Raw genomic sequence first — 23176 nt, 5'->3', positions numbered from 1 at the left:
CCACCGGGGAACCTCTCTTTGCAGAGTCCGGATCCGCAGCTTGCGCAGGAAATTCAAGCCCTGCTGGAGAAAGGCGCTATAGAACTGGTGCCTGTAGCGGAGAGGAACAAGGGATGGTATTCCCCTTATTTTTTGATTTCGAAGAAAGACGGGGGATTGAGACCCATCATGGACTTGCGCGGTTTGAACAAACTCCTCAGGAAGGACAAGTTCAAGATGGTTACTCTCTCAAGTCCTCCAGGCCCTTCAGCGTCAGGACTGGTTGGTGTCTCTCGACCTCAAGGATGCTTACTTCCATGTGCCGATCCATCCCAAGCACAAGAAGTACCTGAGGTTCGCGGTTGGCGACTCGCACTTTCAGTTTCGGGTCCTGCCGTTCGGATTGACCTCCGCCCCGAGGGTTTCAACCAAGCTCATGGTGGTGGTGGCAGCGCATCTCAGGCAAGGGGGGATTCACGTCTACCCCTACCTGGACGATTGGTTGATCAGGGGGAGCTCTCCCGAGCAAGTCCTGGATCATCTGTCCGTCACCTGCCACTCCCTTCACAGGCTGGGCTTCTCCCTAAATTTAAAGAAGTCCCATTTGACGCCAACACAGCGGCTCCAGTACATCGGAGCAGTGCTCGACACTTCCCTGGGGCAGTGTTTTCCTCCCCAGGTGTGGGCTATTCACATTCAGCAGATGGTGCACAAGTTTCAGCATGCCCAGACGCTCCCAGCGTTCGAGTTCTTGAGGTTGCTTGGCCTCATGGCATCCTGCATTCTTCTGGTGCCAGAGGCTCGCCTGCGGATGAGATCTTTGCAGTTGGCACTCAAGATGCAATGGTCGCAGTCCTCCGGCAGGATCTCGGACCAGGTTCAGGTGCCGCCCTCAGTCGCCCGGGACCTTCTGTGGTGGGCCGTCAAAGGCAACTTGATGAAAGGGGCTCCATTTTGGCTTCCCTGGCCAGAGGTGACGATCGTGACAGATGCATCCCTCACGGGATGGGGAGCTCATGCCAACGAGCTGACAGTCAGCGGTCGTTGGTCTCCGTCGGAGTCCAGACTCCATATCAATCTGTTGGAGCTGAGGGCCGTCAGGCTAGCCCTGAAGGCTTTTCTGCCGACTGTGCGAGGAAAGAATGTCCTGATCCTGACGGACAACACAGTGGCCATGCACTACCTCAACAAAAAGGGGGGGGGGGCAGGGTCACTTCCTCTGTGCAGGGAGGTGATGCAGCTCGAGTTCTGGGCCATCCAGCAGGAAGTTTCGATTTCGGCAGTTCATCTGGCCGGAGACGAAAACGTGACGGCGGACGCTCTGAGCAGGCAGAGCACGATCTCTCACGAGTGGGAGTTGGCTCAGGAGATTCTCCTGGAGATCTTTGCCCTTTGGGGGACCCCTCAAGTGGATCTCTTCGCCTCCAGTGTCAACCGGAAGTGCGAGAGGTTCTGCTTGCGGGAATTTCCTCCAAAAGGAGCCTTAGGAGACGCGTTCGTGGTGGAGTGGTCATTCCCGCTGCTGTACGTGTTTCCTCCAGTCCCCGTCATCCCGCAAGTGCTGTAGATATTACGGAAGTTCGGTTCCCGGATGATCCTCATTGCTCTGGCGTGGGCTCGGAGGACGTGGTACCCGGACCTTCTCGACTTGTCCATCTGCCCTCCACGTCGTCTTCCCTACCGAGATGATCTGCTCTCACGGGAGGGGGGGGTCAGGTTCTCCATCAAGAGGTCAGATCCCGCAACCTTCACGCTTGGCTTCTGAAAGGTTGAGGTATAAGGATTGGGACCTCCCTGAAGACGTCATGGAGGTTTTGCTCTCGGCCTGACGGCCAGCAACAAAGTCTCTGTACCGTTGGCGTAAGTTCTGCGACTGGTGCAGAGTTCAGAATGTGGATCCTTTTGCATGTGACATCCCCATGGTTCTGTCCTTTCTACTTTCTTTGGCCCACAGGGGCTTGCAAGTGGGTACCATTAAAGGTTACCTGGCGGCGCTGTCCATCTTTAAGCGCTCGTCTGAAGAGTGTTCTTACTTTAAAATCCCTTTAATTTCACAGTTTCTGATAGGACTCACTAATATGTTCCCTCCGTCACCTTTCCTTGTGCCCGGTTGGGATTTAAACCTTGTTCTTTTGGGTGCTCCGTTTGAGCCTTTGCATTCTTGTCCTTTGAGGCTGTTAACTCTGAAAACTATTTTTGGTTGCGGTTACTTCCGGTTGCAGAGTGAGTGAGTGAGTTATGTTGTAATGTGTCTTACAAGCTGAGTGGATGACATCACTGCTGAATGAAATGTAGTGATGTCAGTGCGAGAGGAATGTTGGTGTGTGGGGGTTCTATGCTTGGCAGTTGGAGTTATGCTGACTTGGAAAGGACATGCCAATGTTTTGTTCCTGGCTTTGAACTACAATAAATCTACTTAATAACTTACTTGTTGGCTCGGGTGTTCATCAGCTTCCAAGTTATTACACTGGCGACGAGGATGGGATCCTGTCGAGGAGGGGACAGTTCAGAAACGGGAAAACATTGCCCTCCGGTGAATTCATGTCCGTTTGCCAAGTTGACAGCAAGTTGGAGCCCAAGGAGTTTTAATTGGGCTGTCTAACATTCTTCAGCAGGCCGGGTGGTGCTGAAGTTGGAGCCGGGTCGGCACTCAGGTCGGGGTGCTGTGTTGTTTCACGCTGTGGGCCCCAGAAGCTGCCTTGCCCAGTGACTGGGTGGTGCTGGGAGGTTTGTTGAGCAGCTGTTCGGCACACACGTCGGGTGAGGTGTTGGGATGTATGGTGCACCCGCCAGTGAGAACCCAGATTGCCGGGTGGAGTTTTGGGTTGGCAGCGGTTCACTGATATGAGCCCTATCACCACCTCTGAATCCTGTGTCCTGGCGGAGCTGTGGAGTTTGCGGCGCACGGGTCGGTGCGCGGAGAGGCCGGGGAGTGTTTGCCCTCGTGTCTTCAGCTGTTGGGGCCCGGTGCTGGTAAGCGCTGCGGTCGGGCCCCATGTCGGAGCAGAACCAGGGTTGTGTTCCGCGTTTAGGAGCGGATGTCCAAGCGTCCTGCGTCGGAGCGAGCTTGTAGTCGCGGTACTGGAGGGTGAACAGTGCGACAAGGCATGGCGGTCCGCGTTGGTTGTCCAAAGCGAAAGTTTCCGGGAGGAGGTGCTCCGTCGCTGAGGATTGCGCAGGACCCGCGGCCATCCATGCGCGGAAGAGATGTTGCCTTTGCGGCAACCCAAGCGGAATGATGACGTCGCCTCCCATTGAGCGTGCGTTCCAGCACGGGAAGCTGGAACGCGGATGTATGGCTGGCTGGAGCACTCTATGATCCCGAAGTGTGACGTTGCTACGGATGCTGCGTGCGTTCCAGCGTGGGCGGTTGGAACGCGAGGAAGCGCTCGGTTGCGTTGAATGGACGCAGCCGGGGACGAATGAGTTTGTTACGCCTGCTGTTGCCGGAACACATGGGCATCGGTGGAAAGACGTCAAGGGGGTGCATTCCGGAGTTTCCAAGTTCGTCAGGAGGCGGACTTACCTGCATGGGTGAACGTTGCTTGAAGCTGCAGGTGACTTTAGTGTGGCACTTGTGTATATTCCTGCAGGATTGTCAGGGCAGGTATAGGGAATTGCCTGTGCCCTGTGACCCGAGATGGTGCTGCGCAGGCTGGCAAACAGTCTCGATATCTTCACTGCAGCTCTCTGCTAAAATTAGAACGTTCATTTATAAGAATTTGATACTAGTGAATTGATGTATCATTGTGCTGGCTATGTTGGTTGGTAGTGTGTGTGTGTGGGCCCTTGGAGTGAGTGGATGCGCGCGCTGAGTGTTCTGTTGTGTGAGTATTTGCGTTTTTGTTACATGTTTGGGTATTTAATTCAATTCCTGTGCGAGTGGAATTTTGTTGTGTAGGGGTGCATCATTGTGCCTGAAATTTGCATAATGTTTGGTGCCAGAAATTGCATTGTTTTCCGTGTAACTTATTTTCTTTTCCAGGTGGACTGAACTTTTGGGATTTGGACTGGTGGGTGGGGGCACTCACATGTTGTTATCAGTAGTCATGTCTTGATTAATGTGCTTAAGGCCTAACAATGTTTTCTTTACAGGATGGGTTCCATTTGGCTTTGGGTGGACTCGTGGGTGGGGCTGCCCGCGGGTGATTATGGGTATCGGGCAGTTATTTCTATCCAAAGGTGCTTTAAGACATTTATCATCCTAATTCTTCAGTTATGTTATTTCTAATCTTTCGTAGCACTGAATATGCATGTGAAAGTCAATGTATCTTTTAGCAGATATGCATATGGTGTGGGAGGTGTATATGGAGAGTGGGGGTGACTCGATCCTTGTTGTGTGTGTATGTGAGCTGTGCTATTGTTACAGTGTGCCTCTGTTGGGGCTTCCAATAGCGGCTGCAAGGTGGGGCCATTGGGTAGGTCCCATGTTGTGAAGAGTCCAGGCGTCCAAGGTGAGTAGAGTGTGTTTTGCGTTCGTGCAGGAGGCTGGACCTGGGGTCCAAGGTATGTAGTAGGTGTGCTGCGTCCTACGTCCTACTTATCACATCGGATGGCGTCGGACGTCGGAGGAGGTCCTAGACGACGGCGCATTGACGCAGGACGCAGACGCCGAAAAAAGTTTCCGAAGCAGCACAGCTGTGGTGATTACCTGTCATAGATATGGAATACGTCGTCGGACCATCCCATGGAAAGAACGTTACCAGTTAAGAAAGTAACTTGTTCTTCTGACACCCTTTCTAGTTCCCTTTAGGCTTCCTGCAACTCGGTCAGGATCCCATTCTGCAGTCCCTTGGACTTGGCTATGGCGATTCCCCTCACCACCACCTTGAAGGCTTCCCAGCGTGTGCCCGCTGTCTTAACACTGCCAGTGTTTATCTCAAAATAACTTATTTCCTCTCGCATATCCTCCCTGAATACATTATCTTTCAACGCCTCTGCACGCAATCGCCATGTGGGTATCCTTCCCCGCGGGGGGTCGGTATTGCCACACTACCATCAGTAGCAAGTGGTCTGAGAGGACCCTTGCTTTATATTCTGCGTGCGTTATTTCAGGCATTAATTCTTGCGTGGCAAACACATAGTCTAATCTAGTATATAGGCCCTGAGGGGCCGTATAGTGTGAATAGTGTCTATCTTGTGGATGGCGTACCCTCCATGCATCGTCCAGCCCAAAATCTCCCAATAATGACTGCAATGCCTTTGCAGCCGGAGTGGGTCTGTCTATCTTAGTGTCTGATCTATCTATGTTTGGGTTTAACACACAATTAAAATCCCCCCCCCCCTCCGCCCACAGCACAGTCCCCCCTCTGCCCCCCCCCCCACACACTCCCACTGAGTTTACCATACAGGGTTCTGAAGTACGCAGCCGTATCCTGATTCGGGGCATAAGTATTTACTATACATCTCCCTATTTTCTACCAGTCCTTTCATAACCACCATTCTACCGTCTGGCTCCGCAGCAGAATGCAACAACTGGAACGGGACATGTGGGGCCACCCATGTAATTACCCCTCTTGCGTAGGCCGAGTATGCTGCCCCTACTACGGTTCCTTTCCACTTCTTCCGTATCACTTCCAGTTTTTCCTGCGTTAAATTAGTTTCTTGTAGCAAGGCTATGTCCACTTTCTGTCTGCGCAGGTACTTCATAACCTTGTTTCTTTTCAAATAACTATTGAGCCCCCTGACGTTCCAAGTAACTATCTTGAGGTCTCCCATGGTGCTTCTCGTTTCTCCCGGGGTGTAGGCTCATACCCCAACTACAACACACCACTGCACACAACCCCTTCCCTCCCCCCTTCCCACCCTACCCAACCCCAACAAGTGCCCAGCTCCATCCCTGGATCTCAGGCTCCCCCGTGTTTGGACCTACCCTGGAACACCCAGGCCATCCTCAGGTTTGAATGTTTCACGCCTGTTGATTGGCTGGGATCCTGTATAAAGTTCAGATCCTGGAGACTGAAGAGGTAGTCGACCATTGGAACCAAATCCAAAGAGGAAGTTGAAGAATAGCCGGCTGAGACGATTTCCAGTAACCAGAGAGCATGCTGTGCGACCAGATCCTGCTGTTAACCTTCCTTCCAAGCGGCCTGGGAGTCCGGAAAACGACCTGGGCCTGGGCAGAACCACTAGACTCAAGAAGACCTGCCCCGTTGATCCCTGCTGCAAATTCCCTTCCTTTGTCCTGTCCTCCGTCATCACGACAAGGAATTAACTGGGTTTTTGGCTGCAGATCCTAAAGACGTCATCTGCAAACGCCTCTTCTTGTCTGAGGTACTCTGTTGGCTTGGGTATTACTTACCTTTTAAACCTTGTGTGATTCCTGTGAAGTATTGGGGGTGAATCGTGTGATTGGGAGTTCCCTCATCCAGTTCACCCAGGCCTAATGCTGGAATCCCTCTAGGGTGTCTTCTCTGAAGTCCCTGGGCCCTTTCTGCAACTCAAAAGTAAAATACTTGTTTGAACAGCTTTCCTCAGGAACTCTGACTTTTCCTACATATGTACCTATTGTTAGGCAAGATTGTATGTAGTAACCCTGTGGGAGACTACACCAGCCTTGTTCTCTTGTTCTCTTGGAAATAGGTAACCCAACCTTTGCTATAGGCCTGTACTACACTACACAAGTTGGTAGTGATTGAACAGCCCGGCTTATCTTAAGCGGGGGCCAATGTGAGCTGTAGAGATGTAACAGAGATTCACAGTGACAGGTATTCGAATAACACTTATACTCAAGGTTTTTTGATGAAATGATTTATTAACAGTCAGTTCTAAAATAAGCCTTCTTTAGAATGGACAATTGGCAACAATAAAATACACCAAAAATACACACCTTCAGTTCAAGTAAGGAGATACCCTTTTGACCACTTAAATGCAATTTTGGAGTTATGGCAAAGGGGAAAAGGTTGGGGAAGGAAATCTACAATACCCCAATGAAATATAGGTTAACCCTTTCCCAGCTCTACAAGTAACTTGTGTGACTATTTGAGGGACAGATAATCACAAATTCAGAGGGTAAGAAGAGTCTGCAGGGAGCCAGGACAGCCAATGTCAATTGAGCAAAGTCTAGGGGAGCTTCTTGAAGATTGTGCAAGACTTTTATCCTATGTTAAAGAGTTTTGTTGTAAAATAAATCGCTGTTGGGCCACAATCTTGGGAGGCTTGTGAATAGCAAAGCTGCAAGCAACTCTGGGTCTGAAGAAAAGATTCCAGCTGGCTTCTCTTTCTGTTGTAGTCCTGCAGATCATGTTGTTCCCGGGCCTCAGTTGTGGGGACAAGAGGGAGTACGTCAGGGGACTCCTGCACTACAGTTTGAAAATCAGCAGCAGCAATTAACTTACTCTAGATCACCGGCACTAACCGCAACCGGCAAATAGCACCAGAGCGGTTCTTGGACACCTCATAGGCTCCCCTTGCTTCTGGGGTGCAGCACTCTGTTGAGGTGACTCAGGCTTGGGTCGTCCTGCTTCAAGGGAGTCCGGAGGATCTTCCTGGAGCCCGAGTCCGGCTTAACAACGATGCACTCTATTCTGGTGTTCCTGTCCCCTGGCACTAGGTTCCAGCAGTAACAAGAAAGTACAGCCAGCCGGGAGCGGGGTTCTAGTCAAGTTCGTCTTGGGGACAGTTGGTCCCACCAACCCAAGGGGAGAAGTCGTCCTTTCCGGGCTTCTCTAGTCAATTAGAAATTCGGAGCTTCAGCACTGCCTCAGGGCTTCACTGGGCACACCAACGGTCCAGGAGGGTGCAGTAAGCTTCTCTTCCAGTTTCTTCTTTGCTTCCTTCGTCCACTGGTCAACTCTGCCTTCCTTGCAAAAGACTTCGCATTTTATGCAGGTTTCTCCCATATTCATTTGCAGCCTAGCTGTCACTAACAGAGCAGGGAGGCTGTCCTCCAAGGACAACCAGCCAGCCAATCACCTTTGGGTGCATTCCTGTAACCAAGGAGATTAAGCACGTGGAGTTTCAGGAACCTCCATTGCTTCCTGCCCTGCCAGACGTGCTGGAGCCAGAGGCGGGATTCGCCAGTGAATCCCGCCAAAGACAAAACAAAGGGGCCGAACCTGGTTTGGCGCGCAGAGTAAATCTCAAGAAGGACCTTACAAACAAGAAATGGCTAAAAAAGAAGGGCCGTTTTGACAAAATGTGTGCAATCCTGAAGCTCCTAATGCAGACTGTTGTAAAAACGCACAATGGTAGGAAAAATAAACCACTGCCACCAGCCATTAATTGTAGCAAGGGTAACTTTAAAATGTCACATGAAAAAGTAGACAAAAGAGGATACGAAGTATCCCCCAGCACTCCATGGAGGATGGTGTGTGCTGGGTCTACAAAGAGAAAAAGGTAAGTAAAGTCAATTTCACTTTACTGCTCTTGGAAACAGTAGTTCATCCAAAAGAAGGTATTTATACCTTTTGAGAAATCCAAAGGACCTCTCTTTGACACTGCACTGAGGGTGCTGTGTCACAACACATAATAAAAATGATGCCTATGGAGTTTGTTAGGCTCCAAAACCAAAAGAAACGGTGTTCAAATTAAGGAAAAATACATGAGTGAGTGAGGAAAAGGTCTCTCACCCCAGGATAAAACTTAAAGGTCCTAAAGTCCAGCAAAAAGAGCTGTGGGTCTCGAAGGTAGAAGGGAATTGACACAGAAATGAGAATTTCCCAACACCTATCCTGACCAGTCTGTTGGCCACTAGAGCACTAGTGACCCCCTTCTGCCATTGAGAACATGCATTCTTCAAGAATAGGGAAGTGCTTATAAGGTTTGGGCCTTTTTCCGTGAAATGTAACATGTTTAAAAGTACTTGTGAAAGAGTTGGTTTGGTAACTGTCCCTCTGAAATATGAGCAGTTACAAAAGTACTCCTACGTCCCGTCCCCTTTCCTCCATACTTATGGGACATCTATCTCTCCGTCCTGTGGGACGGGACCGGAGCACTTTGTAAAAAGCATCCAAAATTTATTTTTTTTCAAAAATGTTTCCTTCCTCTCTTTCTGCGCGGGTCCCGGCACGCGGCCGTAACCCCGCCCACCTTGGCTCCGCATCGCCTGTCGGTCCTTTTCTGCGCTCGTTTGGGACCGGACGCACTTGCATCCTTGGAAGGTTTTCTTCCCTTTTTCCTCTCTGGCTCTCGCTAGCGATCGTGTACTAGTCTGTCTGTTGTTCAAACTTGACTTCCCAGACTGTTCATCGTGTCACCGTCGTTTCGCGAGGGCGGATCCCCAACCTCTTTGCTTAGAGTGCTTGGGTCCGGATCACCATTGGGATTCCTGTTTTTACTGCAACTCCCTTTCAGTCCGAGCACTTCAACGTCGGTTGGAGCGGTGGGAGGAGGTGTTCCGACGAATCCCTCCTTCACATTTTCAGACATTCATCGACGAGAAGAAAAAACGCCCGGTAAATTCTTTACTTTTCAGAGCACCCCGGCCGGGGGATACCTTTCCAGGTTCCTCTCGGGCCGGGAGGGGCGTTGATTGCTCTGTCACCGGGGTTAGCCCTGAGGTGCCAGTTGGGCCTAATAATTATACCAGATTTTTCTCCCAGGGTCTCCATAAGGGGCCTGTGGATACCGGAGCACGCTGCAAGGCCCTTCCTGTGGTGGCTGTTTGTGGACCCAGTTCTACTGAGTCGTGGGGTCCCAGAGCTAGCTCTGAGGCCTCTATCGGCTTCCCTCAAAAATGAGACAGGGGTGCGCCCCGAGGCCTTGGGTGGGCTTGCTGTCACTGAACGGATGTTCGAGGCCCGCGCAGATGAGGCTTTTACCGGACCCGGGTCCGAAGTCCCTCGTCCAGACGCTAAAGCTACCAACAGTTCTGAGAGGCCTGGCAAGGCCTTGTCGGTGAAAGTTGCTTCTCACCGTTGAGGGGGCAAAGAAGCAAAGTTCTTCTTTTACCGGCAGTGCCGAGGTCCTTCATTCGAAGGCTAATTTGGCGGTTGGTATGTCGCAAAAACATTCCAGGCCTCACAGTACCGGCTCTGCCGAGGTCCCTTATGTTAAGGCTAAAGTTAAGACCCCTGATCCATCGACTGGGACCCCTGCCTCACTTCCTCACGTGCTGCAGTTCCCCTCAGATGAGGACAAAATGGCACCCGTTCCCGCCACGACCTCGGTGGCCATTTTGGGTGCTACAACTACGCCATCGGCCTCAGGTGTAGGGCTTGGTCCCTTGGGTGAACATGGAGTCCCTTGTGCACATCCTTTTGGGCCAGTCTACAACTGGAACGCTCGGATGCCTCTTCTGCACAATGTTTCGTTGCCTGCAGGGTCGGCACCTGCAGGCAACGATAAACCTTTGATTTATGTGGGTATGTCGGTGGAGGGGCCAGTGTGGCAACCTACCCCGTTACGTCCCTGGATTTGTCCACCTCATGAGAGGCCTCCTCAGGTTCCGAAACAGTCCCTGGAGGACGCCTTTTTCGGTAAATTTCAGACGCTCATGCGTACCGACCCCATGAGGGAGTATTTCAAAGGGCTTTTTAGGGAGATATGTCCGCCCGTGCCTCCGGCCCCACCCGTTCCTCCGGTGGTTCCGCCCACGCCTCCCTTGCCTACGGTGCCTTCCCCGACTCTTCCGCCTTTGCCTCCATTGTCCCCTGTGGACAAGGCAGTGCCTGACACGGCTCAGCAGGATCCTGACCTGTCGGATGACGCGCAAGGCGATCAGGACAGCGAGGACCTTCCCCGCTCTATCAGAGATTTTCATGACCGGGTACTTGGCATGATGAACTTGTTAGATGTTCCAGTGCACGAGGCACCCGCTCCGCAGGAGGGCATGCTTTCTGGGGCGTTCACCCTGTCTCCCTTGGAGAGTACCGGCCTGTTCTTGCAGAAGGACGTTCTGGCTGAGGTCCGCAGAGTTTGGGAAAAGCCACACTCTGGACTTTTTGTCAATAAGAAGATTGACGCGAGATACAGGTTGCATTCTGCGGAAGAGGTGGCCCTGTCGTCTTGTCCGCCCCCTCCTCCACAGTAGTGGCTGCAGCCACTTTGCAGTCCAGGCCTGCAGCATCCTCTTCCACGACAGCTACTCAGGTTCTGGGAAAGGACAAGCTCCTCGACTCCCTCGGGAGGAAAATCTTCGCCAACTCAGCCTTGCAGTTCAGGCATGCCAATGCTGAATTGATATTAGCGGGAGCTAACATGCGGATGTGGAAAGGTCTGTCGGAGTTTGAGGAGTTTATCCCGGTCGAGAAGCTGGAAGATTTTAAAGGAGGCCTATCTGACGCCAGGGTCTTGGCCCAGGATCTCCTGGAGGCTGCGGCTCATCACGTAGACACCTCAGCTCTGGGCCTTATGCTGGGGATTGATACCTCACAGCAGGCGTGGCTGCATGCAACTAAATTCTCAAAAGAAGTGCAGGACAAGGTGTTGGACCTTCCGTTCGATGGGAAGGAGCTCTTTCATTCTACAACAGATGTAGAGCTCACCAAGACGAAGGATAGCACTCAGACAGCTAAGTCCTTGTCTGTCCTGGTTAAGGCTCCTTTCAAAACCCAGAGACCGTTGTCACAAAGTTGACCTTCCTCTGGCTTTAGGGGTTTCCTCGACTGAAAATCTCGCAGTGGAGATACCCCTGCGGGGAACAACCGCCATAGGCTACAACAGATGCAGTTTTTCTCCCGCTCCTCATCCTCCTCAGGTTCAGGTGGCACCGCCACCGATAAACCTACTAAATGAGGGTTTTCCGCGCTCGCATGAGACCCTGGTAGGAGTACGCATTGCGTCTCATTGGGAGGCATGGCAGACCATCACAGAAGACGGATGGGTCTTGTCAGTCACTCGGGCAGGCTTCCGCTTACCTCTACCCCCTACCCACCCCTCAACCCTCCTTTTCAGCTGTCGGGCTCGCCCTCCCTCAAAGCCGAGTTTCAGAAACTTCTGCACCTCAGAACTGTGGAACCTGTTCCCCTTGGGGAGCGAGGGGAGGGCTTCTACTCCCGGCTGTTTACGGTGCCCAAACCCAACCAGGCTGGCCTGCGCACCGTCCTAGACCTTTCCCAGTTCAATCTTTTCCTACCCCAAGAGTAATTCAAGATGATCACGACCAGCCAGATACGCTCCTCCTTGCAGATGGGCGATTGGCTCAGCGTGGTGGATCTTCAGGATGCGTACATGCATATCCTGATTTGGAACCCACACAGGAGTTTTCTCCGCTTCTCTTTGGGAGAGGATCACTTCCAGCTTCGAGTGCTTCCTTTTGGCCTCAGCTCGGCGCTGCGTGTCTTCACAAAGATGATGTTGGTTATTGCGGCCCATCTTCGTCTCCTGGGTATTCATGTGTATCCATATTTGGACGACTGGCTCTTACGCAGCCCTTGTCCGCTGGCAGCAGCGGGAAATCTCCATTCTCTCTTTTAGCTCCTGTTCCATCTTGGGCTGTCAGTGAACTGTCGGAAATCTTCCATGACGGTCTCTCAGTACCTGATTTTCCTGGGTTTTCGCTGTAACACGTTCGACTGCAGAGTGTACCTGACCGGGGACAGAATGGCAGATCTGTTAGCCATGTGTCGGATGTTTGCGCAGTCGGAGAGCATGTCGGCTTGGTGGTTCCAGAGGCTTCTGGGCCTCATGGCCTCGTGTGTGCTGGCTCTTCCTCTTCCTCTTGCTCGTCTCAAGATGAGACGGACCCAGATGGCTCTTCGGAGTTCCTGGCGTCAGGCGGTGGACCCGGATTCCAAACTGATAATAATTCCGGATTCCATGAGAGTGGACCTGGAATGGTGGTCATCTCTCAACAATCTGTCGGTGGGTGCAGATTTTCAGGACCCTGCTCCTATGGTGACGATCACGACGGACTCCTCCCTCCTGGGGTGGGGTGCGACGTTGGATCTTCTACAAGTATCGGACCTCTGGTCGCCTCAGGACAAGCTCCTGCACATAAATCATTTGGAGCTTCTGGCGATTTTTCTTGCGCTCAAGGCGTTCAGACCGGTCATTGCCAACAAGGTGGTCCGCATACGCACGGACAATGTGGTGTCAATGTATTACATCAACAAGCAAGGGGGAACGAAGTCTTCCCCTCCCCCCCCCCTCATGAAACTGACCATCCAGATTTGGGAGTGGGCTGTGCTTCATGGTGTCCGGCTGCTTGCAGTACACATTCCGGGCCAGGTGAATGTCACAGCGGATGCCCTCAGCCGGCGGACAGTGGTACGAGTGGGAGTTGAAGGCAGAGGTCCTCTCAGGGATCTTCTCGCATTGGGGTACACCGGAGGTGGATCTCTTCGCTACGGGTTGAACAGGAAGCTTCCTCGGTATGCTTCCAGAGGGGGGCTGGGAGCCTAATCTCTGGGGGATACTCTCGAGGTTCCATGGCACAACATGAGAGCTTATGCCTTCCCGCCGCTGCCTCTAGTCCATCGAGCAATTTGGAAGCTGAAGAACTCCGTGAACTGCTCTCTTCTACTCATAGCCCCCTGGTGGCCGGCCAGGTTCTGGTTCTCAGAACTTCATCACCTCTCGGTGTATCCGCCGATCAGGCTACCAGTGTCCCCCGATCTTCTTCATCAGGGGGAGCAGCAGATATGTCACCCCTCCCCACAATCACTCAACTTGGCGGCATGGTGCCTGAGTTCAGGTCTTTAGAGCATCTTAACTTGTCTACGGATAACATGCGTATTATACAGGCAGCCAGGAAACCCTCGACCAGATCCCAATACAGGAGTAAATGGCTCAGGTTCTGTCATTGGTGTTTGGAAAAGCAGTTGGACCCGAGGGTGGCTAAGATTGACACTGTGCTGTCCTTCGTGTCCTCCCTGGCAGAGTCGGGTGTTCACGTTCTGTCCTGCAGAACCTACCTTTCAGCGGTCTCTGCTTATCTTTCTACAGACCAATGTTCCTACTCTCTGAGGAACTCATTCGTCAAGAGGCATTTTGCAGGCATGACACGCCTCTACCCTCCGGTTCGTAGTCCGCACCCGCCGTGGGACCTAAATGTAGTCCTGACGGCGCTCTGCCATAAGCCTTTTGAACCCATGGCCACAGTGGACCTCAAGTACCTGTCGTGGAAAGTGTCCTTTCTGGTCGCTGTTACCTCAGCAAGGCGAGTGAGTGAGCTCCAGGCCTTGTCAGTGGAGAATCCCCTCTTGGTTTTTCACAAGGACAAGGTGGTCCTACGGACAAACCCTGCCTTTCTATCGAAGGTGGTAACTGAATTCCATCTGAATCAGTCGATCTCCCTGCCGCTCTTTTTTCCGAACCCTACCTCAGAGGCGGAAAGGGCTCTGCACTGTCTTGATGTCAGAAGGGCTCTTAAGTTCTACCTTGACAGGACTTCAGAGCTTAGGAGTTTTTCTCAGCTTTTTGTGACTTTCGGTAACCCTCAGGGTAAGCAGGCGTCTAAGGCGACTATTTCTCGGTGGATCGCCACCTGCATTACGCAGTCTTTCACCATCCAAGGGCTGAAACCTCCTAAGGGTATTCATGCACACCTGGTGTGGGGCAAGGCAGCTGCGGGTGCTTTTCAGAAGTATGTCCCCTGGGAGTCCATTGCTAGGGCAGCTACTTGGTCCTCCCCATCTGCTTTTTGTAAGCGTTATTGTCTTGACATGAGCTCGAGAGCTGATGCTCAGTTTGGCCAGGCTGTGCTGAAGAACCTTTTTCAATAAGGGGTATTTCCATCCACCCGTAGTTCCAGTTAGGAGTGCTTTGGAATCTCCCATAACTATGGAGGAAAGGGGACGGAACATAGGAGTATATCCATAAAACCAATCTAGCTCTCAGGCTTGCCAATGCTCCACCCAACCAATCCTGCGAGACCCTCACTGCCAAACTCCAACTATCCCACAACCGGACTCTAACCATACACGTGGTCTATAGACCTCCTGGCCCACTCGGCTCTTTCGAAGATGACCTAAACTGCATCCTAGCCAATAATACCAAAGACCATGAGCAAACTCTGCTTATGGGTGACTTCAATCTTGGATTTAATGATAACGACGACAAACAGGCTCACTTGGTCACTGCTATTCTAAAGGATCACGGCCTGACACAAAATGTCACTTCCACGACACATATCAAAGGAAGGACCCTTGACTGGGTTGCTGACTTAAACTGCAACATCACTATCACTAACACCATACCACAATCATGGACCAACCACTCCCTAGTCACCTTCTTTGCATCCCTTGACCTCATCCGCCCTAATACTATAGACATGGCACCCTCCCTCCCGACTAGGAGCAAAAAGGACATCACAGCAGAAAAGCTACTACCACATCTCCTCCCGGACCTCAATAACCTACCCAGCAATATAGACCCCACCTCACTAGTTGAAACCTATAACTGCACCATGACCAAAGCTTTAGACACTATTGGACCAATCAAAACTCGTAAAAGTAAACAGAAAGCCCATCTCAATGCATGGTTCACACCCCATCTGAAGGAACTAAGGGCAAAAAAAAGCAAACTCCAATCCATTGGAATCACTCTCCCACAGAGGAAAACAAGCTTAGACTAACCAACCTATCCAAACTGTACAAAAAAGAAATAATTAGTACAAAAAAGGACACGTTCAACACTAGAATATTGAAGGCCAAATCAGACACCAAGGAACTCTTCGCTATCCTCTGTGAAATGGAATCTCCCATAACACAGGTGGATAACACTCCCAAGGATAAGCCATGGTGTACTGAAATTCAAAATGCCCTCTCGAATAAAATTACCACCCTCCAGGTCAAAATTGCTAAAAAGAAAGACTCCCTGCTCCTCCCAGTAGTGACCATACCCCAACAACAACCACCTCCTCTCACCCATGACTGTACCACCCCACCATTCAGCTTCAGGAAAGTCACTATTATCGAAACAGAAAAAATTATTCTCTTGCTCAAACCTTCCAATTGCAAAGGTGACAGCTGCCCACCCCAAATCATAAAGGATGCAGCCAGAGATCTAGCTCCTTTCATTACTAAATTCATTAATGCCTCGTTCTCAACTAACCAAGTGCCAAACAACCTCAAACACTCCTGGGTACTCCCACTGCTAAAAAAACAAACTCTAGACCCCTCCATCCCAACGAACTACAGACCTATCACTACAGTCCCTTTCCTACTCAAAATCCTTGAAAGAGTAGCGTACCTACAAATACAGGACCACCTAGAAGCTAACAACCTACTAGGTACTCGCCAATCCGGCTTCCGCCCCCTCCATGGCACAGAAACAGCCTTGATCGACCTCAAGACCCAAATTGACGAGCTAAAGGACAAAGGGAATTCAGCTATGCTACTCCTCCTTGACCTATCGGCGGCTTTCGACCTAGTGGATCATACAGTCTTATGTGACCACCTCAGGTCAGCTGCCCATTTCTCAAGTGATGCCATAACCTGGGTTCAATCCTTCTTAGCAAATCGCACAATGAGTCTTCTCCCCTCTCGCAGATGCAGACCCTATTCAAGTCCCCTGTGGGGTACCTCTGGGATCCTGCGTCTCCCCAACCATGTATAACATATTTACTAAGCCCCTGTTCGACAAGTTGGATAGATTGGGTGTCACTTACACCAATTATGCAGATGACACCCAGATCCTCATCCCCCTTTCGGGCAACTTCCTGGAGGACTCAGCCTTAGTAAATAGGATATACCACCTCATTCAGGCATGGATGGCATCCCATGTCCTCTGCCTGAATGACGATAAAACTGAACTCCTAATCCTAGGCTCCGACACGGCCTGAAAAAAACTCGACCCCCAACTACGCCACCTTCAATATCGACAACAACGACATTAAAGTGGCACCGGCTGTCAAAACACTTGGCTTCTATCTCGACTCTGCGCTTTCCCTTAAGAAGCAAGTCAACTCACTATCAACTTCCACAGCTTATACCTGCAAACTGAGCCGAGCTTGCAGACCATTCCTCTCTTAAACTAGCCGCATCACCCTAGCCAACGCACTCATACTATCGAGACTGAATTATTGCAACGCACTTTATGCGGGCTCCAATAAATACATCTTAGACAAACTACAAATACTCCAAAACAATGCCATTAGAGCAGCTCTCAATATTCCTAACAGAGAGCACATTTCTGCATTCAGAAGAAATGCTCATTGGCTCAACATAAAAGACAGAGTCCTCCTCAAAACACTTTCCCTGACCTCCAAATGTCTAAACAGCATTGCGCCCCTGTATCTTACAGAGAGAATCAATAGGAAAACCTCTAACCGACCCATGAGATCAGCCAACGTCTTCACCCTTGAGACTCCCAGGTACAAACTGAACACAGCCGGCGGCTCCAGCTTCCCAGTTACGGCTGCCCAAACCTGGAACAAACTCCCACTTGAGCTCAGAACTGACCAACCCTACCCCGCATTCAGGCGAAAACTCCTAGCATGGCTATGGTCCAATGATGCCTAAACCCAGCGCCAGAGGTACCTCCCTTACCCAGACAGCGCACCATACCTCCCGCCATCCGCATATATGCCATCCCACCACCAGCAGATACCCGAACTCCTTCTCTCAGTAACCTGATTACCTACTACAGTCAATTGAACTGATGTCTATCTCTGTACTATAACCCGTATATAAGCCTGTTTTGTATATAAATACTGTGCATGTAAGTCTTGTATATTTATAACAATGTGTAACTAAGCTGATAAATATCCTTGTAATGTTTTTGCCCAACTACCTCCGGGTCTCGGCTGCGCCATATCAAATAAACAAACAAACCAGGTTACTCACCGTAGTGACCACCTTACTCCTAGTCCATAGTCCCCTTTCCTCCATACGCATGCCCGCCCGCCGTCCCCTCCAATAAGGTTCCTCTGTTATTGCTAATAGGTCTCTGACCTGGCGATAGAAAAGAACTGATGGGCGATGCGCGGGGCGGAGCCAAGGTGGGCGGGGTTACGGCCGCGTGCCGGGCCCCGCGCAGAAAGAGAGGAAGGACACATTTTTGAAAAAACATTTTTTTTGGATGCTTTTTACAAAGTGCTCCGGTCCCGTCCCACAGGGCGGAGAGATGTCCCATAAGTATGGAGGAAAGGGGACTATGGACTAGGAGTAAGGTGGTCACTACGGTGAGTAACCTGGTTTTTCTTACTTGCCTTAGAATGTGTTCTGCCATTCGAGCTGAAACTTTGGTGGCATTCAGCTGGAACTCCAGAGACACAATTTAAGTCCTAAAAGTCCCTCATTAGAGTGCCAGACTTTGCAAATGACAAGAATCCGACCAGCGATGTTCAGTTTCTTCTGGCTCCTGAAAAGGGCGCCAAATCCAGAGCCGCATCCAGCAGCGAACAAACTCTTGCCTGGAACCTTCTCCCTTGGTCCTTGCTTAAGAATCCCTTCCAGAGTCCTGTCTGCTGTCTTCATGACCAAGGAATCCATCGAGCAGGTTCTTGGCTGCAAATCCTGAAGTCTTTCTGCTGCAATTCTTCTCTTTTGAGGTACTGTTTTGGCTTGGTTATTTTCTTACCTTAAGCCAGGGTGATTTCTGTTAAGGTTTTGGGGTGTTTTCTGTGATTGGGAGTCCTCTCATCCAGTTCACCCAGGTCCACTGCTGGAATCCTTTTAGGGTGGATTTTAAACAGATGCTAAAACAGTCTTGGGTGCATACCTACCTTTTAAGTTTCTGAAAGCTCTTTTAAAAAGGTTATGGGTATTACTTACCTTGAGTTATCTGCGTGCCATCCTAAAATAAGTTAAAACGTTATTGCTTACCTCAGTCTGTTCCACTGACCTGAGAAGCAACTGTAATATTATATTACAACATTAGGTTTTACCTGCCTAGAATAGCTGGGTGCCATTCTTAAAAAGTGTTTTTTCGGTGTAGCTGACCTTGGTCTGCCTAGTGCAATCCTAAATTAGTGTAAAGAGTTCTTGCTTATCTTAGACTGTGTTCCACTTAGCTGAAGAGCAACTGTAATTGTATTTTAGACCAAAAAGGTCTTACTCACCTAGATTAACTGTTATCCTCAAAGTAGTTATAGGTTTCTACTGCCTCTTGAATGAGTGTTCCACTGTTCAGAAAAGTATACTTGCAGTTTGTTTTACTAAGTGATTTATTTTGCTGAGCATCACTGCATAAATGACACGGGCTACTACCCTTGTATTACAGAAAGTAATCTAAAAGGAACAAATTGTTTGTACTCGCATGCATAGGTGTGCCCTATACTAAATGTGTATGATAAGCTCTGATTTACCTAGAAATACTGTTACTGTTGTAAACAAGGTCTATGCTTTGATCTGTGTACTTGAAAGCATAGTGTTGTGTTTTTATAATGTGTTTATATGATCTGTGAAAATACTTAGTTACGCAAGATTTACCTTGGTCTGATTGTATTTAAATATACCCTTTATTTTTACAATACATAATGCTTCTGTGTTTCTTTGGACCATGTGTACTATTTCTTTGTACTGATTATACAGCCCGCTTTCCCTCCTAAAATAAGCCTGGCTGCTCTGTCTATGCTACCATATACTTTGGTGGTACAGCCTTATACTAAGAGTGGGGTCTTGTACTGGCTCAGTTGAATGGTTTTAGTAAGCCCTTATTTGGACTGAAGAAAAACTGTCCTAACACTAAGCCTTGAATGCTCGCCTACCTTACCTTTATTGGGTTTTGGCTTACCTCTGTGTCTTCCCTGTTCATCATGAATCAGGTGGCCTCCAAAAATCCATCTTTACAAAAATGTAACTTGCATGGTGGCTTTGGGTAATCGGAGGCTCTATCCATTTTGCTAACAACCTCCATCCCCTTCATCTTGTCAGATTTAATGCAAAATGGTACTGGTTGAGTGATGACCCTGTTTGAAGAACAACACTCTTGAACAGTTCTCGACTGCCCGCAGCGATTATCTACCGTGTTAGCGAAGCAGTGTCTAGGTCGAAGGCCACCTTACATTTAAGAATGGAAGTAGCATTGGGACTATGTGCATTGGATACTTCATAAGGTTACCTTAATGCTTTTATGTGCTAATTCATCTGATGATACTTTTGATTTTCAGACGATTTTGGGCCCTCATTGTAAAGATTATCTGCTCTGTTTTTATGACTACAGATGAAGAGAGGCCTGATTAGCACTCCGCCTTCCGACATGCTACCAACATCAGGAAGTGGAAAATCAAATGCATGGTTGCGTCAAAAGAACGCTGGGATATACGTCCGACCTAGATTGTTCGCACCTTATGTTGAGGAGGCTAAGGTGACCAAGTTCATTGTGTTGAAAGCATGCAAATAATGAGTTCTCTTTATATTGATTTTGGATGCCCAATTGTCTTCTTTTTTCTAACCCATAAATTACTACAACTTGACTTATTTTCTTAGTGTCTAATGTAGTCTAAAAGGTATTATTACATGAATTACTTTGTTACTTGGCATATCTATTGTATCCCCAAATCGATCACCTAGCTTATCCATCCTGTTTTCCAATGTGCACCATGCCTTCAAAACAAGGTCCAAGGCTCCTTATTACTCTCAGAAATTGATCCAGAGTGGCTTTCACTGTTGAATGTTTGTGTTAATGGCCTGCTTTAATTCAATAAATTGGAATGGAAAGGATCTGAAAGTTGAGTTCAAGAAAGTATCCCATCTGCGATACTCTGCACTCCGTGCTGCTGATTCCCCTGCATTTCCTATGGCCATTTGTTCAATACCCAAGGATTTTGCTCCATAGTCAGATTGGTCTGCAGTACTATAAAGAAAACCAGAAAGTAGTATGACTCAAAAGAAGGTTGTGTGGGGGTATTTGGTTTCCCTGTGCTGAATTTCTTTTTTCTGGCATAGTTTCCTAGTAGCTTCTACCACTTATGCTTGAGGACTGTAGGACTGGTAGCACAGGAGTTACTGCAGTAGATGATTATCAGTTTCTAAACCTGACCTAATATTGAGCTTCCACTTTTAGCTTTTTGTGTTGCCTTTACAGACAGTTGGAGAGGTTGTTAAGTAAGAATTGGTGCAGTGTCACTGTGTGAGACTACACAACATGAGGGGTAAATGTGAGCTGTAGAGCTGTAGCAATGAAATTCGTCAATACAAGTAACCAAGTAACACTTGCACTCAAGGTTTCAGTTATAAATAGTTATTTAATTAACATACAGTTTTAAAAAAGCATTCTTAAAAAAGGCAATTTGTGTAACAATGTAAATATAGTTTACAAATACTTTTCATAATCAGAACAAGTTAGTGGATAATCTTTGATGCCTACACCCCGAGGTGACTTTAATCACAAGGACAGTAATGGCATTTATGTATCACACTAGTTATACTTGGCAGATTCTGAGGTTGCAGAAAGGAAAGGTTTAGAGAAGTAAAAAGGTTAAACAGGGTCTCAGTAGATGTGAGGACACTTTCCAATGAAATCTAGACCAGTCTTCCCCAGCAATGACAGTCTAAAACAAGTTACCACCTATGAGAGACAAACAATATCAGTCAATGGGCGAGAAGAGTCTGCTGGAAGCCGGGACAGCCAAAGTAAATTTGTAATATAATATGTAATGGGTTATTTATAACGCACTTAATACCTAGAGGTTTCTAAGCGCAGACCCGGGGATCAAACTTGTGTTGCTCTGTGACATCTTGTTTCCAAGACGAGAGCATTGCCCCTGAGCTATCCTCCTGAGCAATTGGAAACAGTCTATGGAGCTGAGGCACTTCTTAGATTAAAAAGTCTTGCACAAAGTTAGAGTGTAGAAATCACTTGTAAGGTTCCCAAACTGTTAAGCCTGTGCAAAGAGACTTGGTATCAACTCTAAAGGTGAGCCAATGCAATTCCCAACTGACAAGAGAGCACAGCTAAAAGACAATTAGATAAGTACCCCAAGTCTAAACAGTAACTCTGGTTAGAAGAGTGGTCGAGCTGGATTCTGTCCTGTTGCAGCAATGCAGACCCTGGGTTCACGTGCCTCAGTCGTGCGGACAAGAGTGGGGACGTCCGGGTGGCTCCTGCGGCGACACTTTGGAGGTTGACGGCAGCTACAGGCTCTTTTCAGTTCCGCAGCGCTTCGCAGTTTCAGGGCTTAGCAAACAGCACCATTGCGGATCTCGGATACCAGTTGGGCTTCCTTTTCTCCTTGGGTCCTGCACTCTGGTGAGGGGACTCGAGTTTTGGGTGTTCAGCTTCTGGAGGGTCCGTAGGAGACTTCTGGAGCTTCTGGGCGCATTTCAGACGTTGCACTCAACTATGGATTTCTCAACCCCTGGCACTCGGTTCTTGCAGCAGCGAAGAAGTACAGCCAGTCAGGGAAGGTGGTCCAGTGGAGTTTGTCTCGGGGTTAGTTGGTCCCACTAACCCAAGGGAAGAGGTTGTCCCTTCCGGAGCTTCTCTTGTCAATCAGAAAAAGGGAGTTTCAACACAGCAGCAGGGCTTCACCGGGCAATTCAAAGGTCCAGGAGGATGCTGCAAGCTTAGCTCACGGTTTTAGTCTGGTGTTTCTCCCAGTTGTCGACTCTGCCTCTAGTCCCAAAACCCTCACCTTTTTAAGCAGGTTTCTCCCATTCATGCACAGCCTTGGGTGTCAATCACCCAGCAGTGTGGCTGTCCTGTATTTTGCATAGTGACGCACAGTACCTTCAGTGCAGTGTCAGAGAAATCCTTTAGATTTCTCTTAAGGTTTAAATACCTTGTTCTTGGGTGAACTACAGTCCCCAAGAATAGTGAAGTGAAATTGACTTTACATACCTTTTCTCTTGGTAGGTCCAGCACACCCTATCTTATGTGAAGTGCTGGGGGGTTACTTAGTAGCCCCTTTTCCTACTTACTCATGTAACATGTGTTATGTTGCCCTCACTACTTTAAATGTCTGGTGGTAGTGGTTTAATTTTCCTACCATTGTGCTTTTTTACCGCAGGCTGAATCCTCGGCTGCAGTATAGCGCCCATGGGTGACCATTGTGTCAAAATTGCCCCAGTATTCTTTTTTCTCCATTTGTTTGTGAGGCCTTTCTTGAGTTTAACTCTGTGTGCCAAACCAGGTTTAAGTCATTAGTTTGTTTTGCCTTTGGCAGGCTTCAGTACTGAAACCCGCCTCTGTCTCCAGTGTGTCTCGAAGGGCAGGAAGTGAGGGAGGTGCACAAAACTTCTTTGTCCTTAGTCTCCTTGGTTACCTGAATGCACCCAGTCCTGATTGGCTGGCTGTCCTAGCAGGACAGCCACCCTGCAGTGAGTGACAGCTAGGCTGTGCATGAATGGGAGAAACCTGCATAAAAGGTGAGGCTTCTTAAACTGAAGACAATCGACCCCTGGAAGAAACATCCGAAGAAAGAATCGTG

General features: G+C 49.2%; 1 protein-coding gene across 1 annotated transcript in view; it reads left to right on the top strand.

Annotated features, from left to right (window-relative positions):
• Nucleotides 1-23176, top strand: part of BTBD7 (BTB domain containing 7) — a 288393-nt gene that overhangs the window by 206942 nt on the left and 58275 nt on the right. The window contains exon 7 of the mRNA XM_069637965.1: nucleotides 19969-20112. Within this exon, the coding sequence (XP_069494066.1) occupies nucleotides 19969-20112 (144 nt within the window). The remainder of the gene's footprint in view (nucleotides 1-19968; nucleotides 20113-23176) is intronic.

This window comes from Ambystoma mexicanum, chromosome 14 (genome assembly GCF_040938575.1).
Source record: "Ambystoma mexicanum isolate Mex_15411 chromosome 14, UKY_AmexF1_1, whole genome shotgun sequence".
In the NCBI taxonomy this organism is placed as follows: Eukaryota; Metazoa; Chordata; class Amphibia; order Caudata; family Ambystomatidae; genus Ambystoma; species Ambystoma mexicanum.
This window is presented reverse-complemented; position numbering and strand designations above follow the sequence as displayed.